The 11402-nt window shown below is 45.1% G+C and overlaps 1 protein-coding gene across 1 annotated transcript; it reads right to left on the bottom strand.

Moving 5' to 3' along the window:
* Positions 1–1378: 1378 nt before the first annotated feature.
* LOC307222762 (uncharacterized protein) lies at positions 1379–6790 on the bottom strand. The gene is made up of 2 exons (XM_079988228.1): positions 6299–6790; positions 1379–3495 (listed from the first exon to the last, which is right to left on the bottom strand). Exons 1-2 carry the CDS (start codon positions 6629–6631, stop codon positions 2059–2061), a joined length of 1770 nt encoding a protein of 589 aa, XP_079844354.1. The 5' UTR covers positions 6632–6790; the 3' UTR covers positions 1379–2058.
* Between the last annotated feature and the right edge of the window lie 4612 nt (positions 6791–11402).

Below are 11402 nucleotides of genomic sequence, written 5' to 3'. Positions count from 1 at the left end.
TATATTAAACAGGGCAGTTTTAAAGCAGTTTGCTTAATTTATTCTCTTTGGAACACTGATTTCTGAGGTATAACGGATCTTAACTCTCTCTTAGATGAATGGGCTAGTTTTGAAATACTGGTGGAAAAAACCCGCAGCAAACCCCTAGAGGAAGTATTCTTGGGATTTGATTCAAATATACTTTTACACTTCAGAGCTGGGATAAGACTGAATAAAAATCCAAATGCCCATCAGAGGAATTTATAATTAGCTAGTTTAATGGTATTGCCAAATGACCTGATTTATGTCACATTAACCTAGAAACATTGCGGTCATGTTCCAGATTTATAAAACATAAAAGATGCAACGTTTTCCAAACATGTATAATTGTAACCAAAAGAAGACACCAGTCAACTTTCATCTGTTATTTGGATTGAAACGTCATCTGGGATTTGATCCTAAGATCCAGTTCACATGTGCATGTTCATTACCTGGTGACTTAGCAATGCGAATTGTCACTGACGAAATCCCCAATCTAGCCCCTTATCTGCATTCTCTTTAATTCCAACGTTGGGACTTCATATGCAATTTGCTTGCTTGCGTGTGTGTTTTTCAGTGGTGTTCCATACATATTAGAATGCAGTGCTATGCCAGTCACATTCATTCTGTAATGCTAAGCCCTTCCCACTAGACAGTAGCATCTTTATTATGGAGACTGACCCCTCGTGAGAAGGGCCATAGCTCAGTGGTAGAGCATGGGCTTTGCATTCCAAAGATCCCAGGTTCAATCCCCAGCATTTTCAGGCAAGGCCGTGAGCCCTTCACAAAGCCCTGGAAAGCTGTTGCCTATCTGTGTAGGTAATACTGAGCTAGATAGACCCAACAGTCAGACACTGTCTAAGGCAGCTTCCTATGTTGCTAGATGGGAGTGCAACTGCTTATGTAGCCATGACTGGCTGTCAAGAGTTTACCTGGCAATGGTGTTGGTTGGGAGCTGCCACTTTAATTTCCCACAGCGTTCCAGTGTATTATATCAGGGTCATTGTGGGAAATGAAAGGAGTACAGCAACTAAATTCAGCTGCTTGGAGCAGTGTTGTCAAAAAAATTAAAGGGCAGGAGTCAGCAATAAGCCCAGCCAAGGCATGAGACCGCATCAACTGCCAGGGGTTAATGCAGCTTCTAGTTCCTAAAACCTGTATGAGCTTTCTCCCATTTTTCTGTTCTCTCCAACTTTCTGGGATGCATCCCTTTTGCCACTTGGAAAATACAGATAGGATTGATGTGCCTGCTTCTGATCGCCTGGCTCCACAAACCTATAGGTTCCCATTGCCTTCTGTGTTAACATTTTTGGGTTGTGTGTATTGCATTTACTTTTGTAAAGATTACAGGGAGAGAAAATCATTTTCACACTTTTATTCCAAAAAAACCCCAACAACTCCCCCCCCCCCATTGATGCAGAAATAGTTTAGCAGAGAAATTTTATTCTTCTACAGAGGCCCACCAGTTTGCAAACACTGACAAGCCACCCTTTTTTAGCAAGTCTACCCATTTCACTTATACAGTCTGTGTTCTGCTTGAAATTTAAATCCAGCTGTTTGTGCAATAAGTGAGAAGGAGAGGGCTAGGGGTTCATGACTTAGCAGGTACCTATTGATTTTTGTAGGGGTCTTTGTTGGGCATGCAAGCACAGAATCGTCTTGAGTAATGTTATTGGGACTAACTAGGAGAAAGGGAGCATCATGGCATTGATATGGGATATATATCTCAGTAAGGTTTAGGTGAGTGTTCTTTTTTCCTGCTATAGGACAGTACAGTCCTACGTAAGTGTACACAGAAGTAGATCTTAATTGAGTCGAGTACTTAATAAATAGGCACAGGATTTGGCTGTTTTATTATTGTACCTCAATAGATTCCTTCTGCCCTCCTCTGCTTTCCTCTAAACTCCACTAAAGGCAAATGATGGTTGTGGAATTACATAGAAGGAAGCTGCTTGGCACAAGGCATTCCACCACTTACACCCTCCGTTCTCAAGAAGCCACCTGCCGTTTGGATGCAGAAGGCTTTGTTGGACTAATTTCTTAATCATCTTTGTTTATAATGACATAACCTTCTGGGCTAGTTTCATTCACTGGTACAACACAACGATCAGAGTCTGCAAAAGAGGAGTGACATCCTTCCCCTCTGCACTGAATGTTTGCTGGAGCACCGCCATGATATCCAACCTCAGGGTAGGTGATACAAGTTGAGTTGGGTGGTTCATCCATGTGCCTAAGGTACTCCACAGCTTCCCCTGCTCCCGGAATGCCTACCAGAAGTCTCTCATAACCTGAACCACCTGTGGGACAATTGCACCCAGCGATATCACAGAAGAGCTCTGATGAGTAGAGGTCAACGTTGAAGCCCTCTCTATCCCCACCAGGTTGGTCTGAAAGTTTCATCCTAGAATGTTGCAGTTCCTGTATGCCTCTCTTGCTACTTAGGAATTCTGGCCCTGCTGTTTCCTCTACGGGACACACAAGACTCTCTACACCATCTTCCTTAAGATTAGCCAAGGATGAGTCACAGGTTCCCTCTTTACTTGCATTGTTGCATGCTGTGAATTTATTGTTGTGTAGCGGAGTGTTCCCTTTCAGTTCTTTTGGCTGGTCTGTTGAATCTGATCCATGAATTGCAAGGCAGCTCATGGCATCGCAGATCTGAGATTCAATAGTCTCCCGAGAGGATTCTTGGCTCCTGTAGCTATAAGGGACTTCGCCTTCCAAAGCAACATCATTAAGTATGGCTAAGGCTTGGGGGCCACTGGCACCAGGAGAAAGGAAAGTGAGTGGCCATGGTTTATTTGCTGGTGGGCCCCGCCTTGACCCAGGGAATCCTGTGTTCTGAGTCTTGTCCTCTGAGGCTTTTGGATGGGTCTCTGCAAAGTGGAGCGGCTTTTGCGCAATGACAATGTCGCTGTATTTAATCAAGAAATCCTCGCTATCGGAGCTTTTGATGCAGGAGTTTGCCAAAGCACTTCCCTGGGCTTGGCTTGCATTTTGCTCACTTGTGAATTTGGAAGCAGCTAGCGGAGTCCCTTCCGTAGTCAATTTGAGAGAAAGTTCATTTCTTTGCCCACTATTTCCAGCTTCTTCAGAGGCCTGCTTGCTGTGGGTCTGCTGAAGATCAAGCATCTCACTTCTTCCTCCAATAATCATGTATTCCTTTCTCTGGCAGGGCCAGTGCTTTCTGTCTAGGTTATCTTCAGGAGAGCAATGGTTTGTGGCTTTTCTCTTCTGTAGGATATCCACCAGATCGCTGTCTCTTACATCCTCTGCAATTTCAAGGAGGTCTTCACACTGGATTCGTGCAAGGAATATTTCAAAGGCAGCTTGTTCTGTTTCCTCCTCACTGAGCTTCTTGGCCAGTGAAAACTCTGTGGTGGTAGTTGCAACGTAGCCAATTTCCTTCAGTAGCTTTTCTACTACGCCTTCTGGGAGAACAGATTGCACATAGTAGACAAAATTTCCTGTAAAAGTCTGGGGAGGGGGAGAAGAATGATGTTAGGAAACAAGATGGATGGGGAAAACCAAGCACTCGGTACTGCTATGGGTTGTTGTAGCCCATACAATGCTCTACAATGTTGGAAGAATCATAGCTCAGTGTTAGTGCCCAAGCTTTGCATGTAGAAGGTTCCAAGTACAATTCTTAGCATCTGAATACTGAAAAATTCAGGACACAAAAGAAAAGTACTTATTCACACCACACAAACTACAGGATCCACTCTGTCAGCTTCCAATGACTACTAGAACTTCAGCCTTTCCTTACTCCTGTTTTTCTTTATGGCATGGCTGGGGAACCTTTGACACACCCCCCCCCCCAATGATGCTGTTAGGACTGGGTATTGTCAGTTCCAGCCAGCATGGCCAATGGTCCACAGATGGTGGAAGCTGTCATCCAGCAACATCTGGAGAGACACAGATTCCCTGTCTCTGCTTCCCCCAGCACTCCAATTCGAAATGTGCCCATTGTTCCGAAAAGGTAGGTGGCCCCTGTTCCAGGCCTTATGGACAAATTAAAAACAAACAAACAAATCACCTGGTTCAGATTGAATCCACTAAAAAGTTTTTAAAAGGACTCAAATGTGAAATTGCCCATCTTTTAACAAAGATGACCTTGTCCCCAAAAACATCTTCAACACCAGAGGACTTAAAATAAGAAGAGGCAGTGCTTCCCATGGGGTTACTTAAGGGTAGGCAGTACTGGCACCTCTTTTTTTGTTAAATAGTGTGGCACTTACTGTAACAAATTCATGGTGAATAGTGGCACCCATTTTTCTAGAAAAACAGCATTGAGAAGAGGGAGATATCCAGGAAATTAGCATACCTGTTATCTTAACATCCCTGTTCTGGGAAAACTGGTGGAAATAGATAATTATCAAGCATGCAGAAGAACAAGTGCTGCTGAAAAAGAATCAGTATGGCTTCCTCAAGGATAAGTCCTGTCTAATGATAATTTTCCAGAGTCTAAAAAAGTTTGTGGGATTTGCAACATAGCAACATTCTGCTTGTACAATAAGCAGAACCAAAGTCACCAAATATGTTATGCAGGTACAGCACAGCTTAGGAAATAACAGGATTTCCCAAAACAAAATAAAAAAATTCCTTCCAGTAGCACCTTAAAGACCAACTAAGTTAGTTCTTGGTATGAGCTTTCGTGTGCATGCACACTTCTTCAGATACACTGAAACAGAAGTCACCAGACCCTTCTATATAGTGAGAAGGTGGGGAGGGGTATTACTCAGAAGGGTGGTGGGATTGGGTGATTGGCAGATAGCTGTGATGAGCCTGTTGACGACTCTTAACGACTGCAATAGGTCTTACAGGAAAAAGCAAGGGGTGAGAAGGTGAAAAATGGCTTTGTCATGTATAATGAGATAAGAATCCAATGTCTTTGTTCAGACAAGGTCTCTCCATGGTTTTAAGTTTGGTGATAAGTTGCAATTCAGCAGCTTCTCTTTCCAGTCTATTTCTGAAATTCCTTTGTAATAGAACAGCTACTTTGAGATCTTGTATAGAATGTCCTGGGAGATTGAAGTGTTCTCCTACTGGTTTCTCTGTCTTGTGGTTCCTGATGTCGGATTTATGTCAAGAAAGGCAGAGAAACCCATCTGTGAAATGAAGCAGCTTACCTGAACCCTATTAGAATGGTCAATGACAGTAAGGAAAAGGTGCCCATGGAAACAATCCTAATAGCACACTTTTCACTGTGTGCCAATTTTGTGTGAAATGAAAGGCACCCCAACTGTTGTTTTTCCTCCTTCAATTCTGCAATCCCTCCCTCTAAGTTCCTCTTTCTGCCCATGATGATTTCTTTACCTTCCCTCATGAAGGTGAAAATGTAAGATGGGGGGAAACAGTGGTGCGGCAACCTGTGGTCCTACAAAGAAGGTGGAGTCTAACAATATTTGTTTTGCTTGACACAAGTAGCCACATGTGGCATCCTCCAGATGTTTCTGCATGAAAATATGGTGCAATAGTTAGTGTGTTGGACTAGGGACAGGGAGGCCCGAGTTCAAATCCCCACTCAGCTGCAAAGCATACTGGGTGATCCTTGGGCCAATCAGTCTAACCTGCCTCACAGGGTTGCTGTGATGATGTAATGCAGGGGGTGGAGAGAATTGGACAAGGAATGGGAAGGCTCAGGGCAGATCCACACGCCACATTTAAAGCATATCCAACACACTTTTTAAGGCACAGGACTTCCCCCAAAGTATCCTGGGAACTGTTGTTTGTCAACAACAATCAAGGATGCTCTGTGAGGGGGAGACTGCAGACCCAAGGATTCTTTGGGGGGGAACCATGTGCTTTAAATGTGCATTTAATAACAACAACAACAACAACAATAATACTTTATTCTTTATACCCCGCTCATCTGGCTGGGTTTCCCCTGCCACTCTGGGTGGCTTCCAACAAAAGATTAAAAATACATTAAAACATCTGTCATTTAAAATTTCCCTAAACTGGGCTGCCTTCAGATGTATGCTTTCATGTTCAAATCCCCCCTCTCCTGCAAAGCTTACTGGAGTGATCATTGGACTAGCCACTGCCTCTCAACCTAGGCCTACCTCACAGGGTTGCTGTGAGGATGCAATGGGGCGGGAAGAACCAGGTACACCACTTTGGGAGGAAAGAGTGGGGGTAAGAATGCAAAAATAAAACAAACTTCCCCCACCCCATGTCTGGCTGGGGTCGATGGGACCTCTAGGGCAGCAAGCCCTGGAGGGCACCGCCTTAGCTTGTCCCTGCTGCTTCCTCTAAGGGGGCCCGGTTGCCCGCTTACCTTGAGCGACTTGATCTCTTTCCTCCACGGGGAGAGGAAGAGGTTGACGCAAATCAGCTCCAGGAACTCGAAGGCTTTGAGCAGCTTCCGAAAGACGACGCCCCCCGTCTCCCCCTTGGCCGCCAGGCAGCTCTGGGCGAGGCCGGCGACGTCGAAGCCCCCCGGAGCCCCCGCCAAGCCGGGCTCCGAGGCCAGCAGGCGCCGCGCGCGGCTCTTCACGGCCGCCTCGTTGCAGACCAGAAGTTTCCCTTCCGCCCCGTTGGCGCGGTAGAAGGCGAGGTAGTCCCGGAGCAGCTCTGGCGCGGCGCCCGCCCCGGCCGCGGGTCTCTTCATCGCGCCCAGCCAGCCTGCGCGGGAGACGCGGACGACGCCTTCTCCCTTGAAATAAGGGCAAGAGGGGCTGAGGTTTCTTAGATAAAAAATTAAGGCACAAACGCACACACACACAACGTGCCCGAGCACTTTTAAGGACTCATCCGGACTGAGGAAGTTGTGGCTACATCGGAGCTCGCCCTGCTTCAGCCTCTTCATTGGCCTGCTCATTGATCTGCCTGGGATTTAAATGGCTACGCCGGCTGTCAGTCAAGGGTGGATCAAAAGGACTTTGTTGCCGACCCGAATCAGGAAGTGGTGGGGAATTCGAGGCGCGTCAAAACGAAAGCGAAAAGAGCCGCTTGGGATGGTGTCTGACGTTCTTGGGCGTCTGGAGTGGACGCTGAAAAGTGGCAGTCAACTTTTTTTTTTTACTCGGAGTAAAACCTATTGAGATACCAACTTGCGCCTGTTGATTTCCGGTTGTGTATACAGCATATGTTCAAAATACTTTTATTAAACCACATGTCGTCCCACTGACACCCAAGAATCCTGGGAACTGTAGTTTACCCCCCTCCCCACAGAGCTACAATTCCCATTACAGTACCCTAAAAAAACACACCTCCCAGGATTCTTTGGAGGAAATCATGTGCCTGCTCTGTGTAGAATTTAGTTGGTTACAACCCTGTTTGTTGTTCCTAGGCAAAATTCAACATTTATTTTATGTTAATTCATAAATTTGTGTCCCCATCCTAGTTCCCAAAGGAGCCCAGCAATAAAACACTAGCATTAAAAATGAATCAAACTTTCAAAACTTTCAAAAACAATTTAAAGCATATAAGAACCTTTCAGAACAACCACATACTGTCACAGCTAATATTTTCAGCATTCTCAGGAACAGTGTCTTTCATCCATCAAATGCCTCGATAAATAGGCATGTTTAAAAATTTCTCCTGAATGTTAATAATGAAGCAGGCAGATGGACCTCACCAGGTCCATTCCACAAATGGGGGAGCCTTTGTTACTCTGCTTCAGGTGCAAAATATTGTTATGAGTTGGGAGGGTAAGTCTCCATGAAACCTTGGGCCTCCTTCCAAGCCTTCCATCTGGTGTCTGTAAAGGCAGAATGTATGCAAGGAAGCCTGCCAAACTACTCCCTTTGTCAAGGGAATGGCTTTAGCAGGCCAGTTAAGTGCTCATCAGCATCTCAGAGAATGAGAAAACAAAATAAAAAAATTCCTTCCAGTAGCACCTTAAAGACCAACTAAGTTAGTTCTATTGCAGTCGTTAAGAGTCGTCAACAGACTCATCACAGCTATCTGCCAATCACCCAATCCCACCACCCTTCTGAGTAATACCCCTCCCCACCTTCTCACTATATAGAAGGGTCTGGTGACTTCTGTTTCAGTGTATCTGAAGAAGTGTGCATGCACACGAAAGCTCATAACAAGAACTGACTTAGTTGGTCTTTAAGGTGCTACTGGAAGGAATTTTTTTTATTTTGTTTTGACTATGGCAGACCAACACGGCTACCTATCTGTAATCAGAGAATGAGCTAAGGGGTGGTGCTCTTCAGGATAGGTGGGGCATTTCCCCACATTCCCCTCACCTGGCTGGAGGCCAGGTGATCCTCTTTAGCCAGAGTTGTTGTTATTGTGCGCATGAGTTAAAAAGCTGAATGCTAGAAGCTGCACACAAAGAGATTTGCTTGCACTGTGTTGGACTTCGGGGCTCCCCTGGAAAACTAAAGGGGAAGCAATATCTATGGAGCTGCTGTGAGCCCCTCCATCTTGTGCTCAGTGTAAATAAAGCCATATATCCCAAAGACACCAGAGTCTTCACTGACCTTAATTCCTAGGAAACTGAACCCTGGGCAGGTGTTTGGAACTGCTGGAGTCACTCATGGCTCAGAGATTGAGGTGGCCCTCATGGGCTGAGGGTTGTTGCCCATGTTGGCTCTACTCCAAGGAGACCCACTGAAAGTGATGGAAATGACTATATTAAGCCCCATTAAAATTTCAGTGGGTCTACTCTTGAGTATGACTTAGCTGTATACAACCCTTAGTGTTAGGATTAAAAACTGGCTTTGCAATGATGTCTCTATGGAGAATTTCACCATATTCTGCCTAGCACGGTTTTTCCTGCTGCTGCAATATAATGATGAGAAAAGTCTGCAGTTGCCCCTCTAAGGTACAGTGATTTTAGACTCCGGATCTCAACTACCTGCCAAATCCTACTCCATGTCAAGTTAGCAAGATAAGTGTTTGCTTTCACAATCTAATTAGACAGCTGCTTCAAGAGTCTTCCATGAACTGACCTGTGATTACTTTTGAGTTGCAATCAACAACACCATAATGTTATAGAGCAGAAATGCCTTATTCCCCAAAGTACCAGGATGGATCTTTCGAGCATCATTTATAAATTAATAATCGTAATTTCCTTAAGGAGTCATGATGATGCATTTGCCCTTCAATAGAAATATAAAAATGGGCTTTCACATTCCAGATCTGATAATTATCCAAGATTCAAAGAGAAGAGTATTTTAGACTGAAAACACTTCAGAGTGAAAACTATGAATGAAAACAGGCAAGATCCATACACACTGGTGTTTGAAACCAGTGGAGGTTCGCCACACCATGTAAGGAAGGTAGAACTGGATGCAATTTCCCCCCTTCTTCTACTTGTTTAAGCCTTGTTCTGGGAAAGATAAGAACGTAGAAGGCTGTTTTATACTGAGTCAGACCATTGGCCCACCCAGCTAAATATAGCCTACACTAACTGGCAGCGGCCTTCCAGGCTTTCAGGCAGGGGTCTCTCCTAGTCCTACCTGGAGATGCTGGGGCTTGTACCTGGGTCCTTTTGCATGCAGAACAGATGCTGTACCACTGAGCTCTGTTCCTTCCCTATGGCCCTCATCCAGGCATGTGTGAGCAGCCAGAGCAATAGATGGAGGGGACACTGTCTGGCAGTCAAACCAGGCAATGGGGGGCGGGGGGGAGGGCGGGGCTGGTCCAATGGTAGCTCGGCTAGCCTGGCTATTGTTGCATTGCAGCAGAATTGTTGGGAAGAGTGAAGGAGTGTGTCTTGCGGTCAATTTGTTGGAGATCTTGGCCACAGATCCATATAAGGCCATCATTGCTTTGCAGCTTCCAATGTCCCTAAGGTGCCACAAGCCTCTTTCTTCTGTTTTTGCCCTGGTGGACTGATATAGCTCCATCACCAGAAGTGACTATTATTATTATTATTACTCCCTAATGAAAGGAAACACAGGAAGGGAATGTATGATGAATGGACACCTGTCCTACCCCCAACTTGCACACAATGACAAAAGGGAGAAGATGGAGCAGCAAAGCTTCCACTAGTCTGACCCTTTCCTTCCAGGCAATTGTACAGATTGGGCCCAGAGGGAGAGGGCAGGGGTGACTAGCAACGAGGAGGATGGGTCACTCAGAAGGCATTTTGACTGAGGTTCCCCCTAAAACCTGTAGACCACTTTTCAATTTGCGCTCCCAAAGGGGTGAACAAATAGCATGATTCCAATAAGTAAAACAGTGCAGTATCAAAATTGCTACACACACACACACACACACACACACTCATTCACACATTCATTCACACTGCCCATTCAAAACTCATATACGTGGTTCCCTCCCACCCCCAAATCCTAGGAACTGTAGTTTGTTAAGGGTGCTATGAGTTGTTAGGGACTCTCTCAACAAACTACAGTTTCCAGGATTCTTTGGTGGAAACATTAAAGTGGTATAAGAGGGCTTTAAATGGATGGTGTGGCTATGATCATACTCACAGAATCATATATGAGAAATAAAAAAGCAGAAAAATAAAGCACCAGAGGGGTTTAAGTCCCGAAGTCATGGAAGCATAAAACTGTCTTTACTTGGATACAAAATTATATCACTGAGAGGGATAAACAAACAGCTTGTAAAAGGGCTTTCCAAAGTTCTGGTGCTGCAACCAAGTAGAACCTTTTTCTGGTGAAAATGAATCCATGATCCATTGAGGAGCCCATGATAATCTTCTGAACACCCCAAAATTCTTTGGAACACCATCTGAAAAACCCTTGCCTTATATTCACCTGTTGGAGCAAGGTTATGAGATAATTTGGATGTCTTTGTGGGGTTTAGATTGCATGTTACTGTTAATCACCATCCATCAACAACAAACAACATTTTTATCCTGATGCCCTTCCAAGGAACTTGGGCACAGTCTCTTTTGCATCTTTCCCACCCTCACAACATCCCTGTGAGGTAGGTGAGATGTGAGCAACTGGCTCACAGTCACCGAGGGAGCCTCACTACTGAGTAGGGATCTGAACCTGCATCTTCTCAAGTTTCTAGTCCAGCATATCACACTGGCTCCTTCCAGTCAGATTTCTGCATTTCATTGCTTTATAAAGACAAGTGGAGAAATTTGAGGGCCAAGCTAGACATGATGTTAAAATTGGCATTTAATATACAGGATTTTTCAAAAAAGGTTTGGGGCAGGGACTGATAAGTATTGGGGTGGTAGCAGGTCTCAAGTGGGGAATTTACTCTTTTCCTTCCTGATTTTTTCTTCTTCTCTGGAGCTGCTATTTGTCATGACCACAGAGTCTAGCAGTGATCAAGGCTCAAAGCTGGAGGGCTTATGAGTCTCCAGCTACAGAGGAAGACTAGATTCACAACTTTGAGCCTGCTCTTGGAGATCAGGAGACACCCCCCACCCGAGCTTGCCAGACAGGAGCCATTCCCTACCACTAGGGCCTGCAGTCAGAGCCAGGACTTCCACTAGCATC

Source organism: Podarcis cretensis (assembly GCF_951804945.1).
Source record: "Podarcis cretensis genome assembly, chromosome: 8".
NCBI classification, from domain to species: domain Eukaryota; kingdom Metazoa; phylum Chordata; class Lepidosauria; order Squamata; family Lacertidae; genus Podarcis; species Podarcis cretensis.
This window is presented reverse-complemented; position numbering and strand designations above follow the sequence as displayed.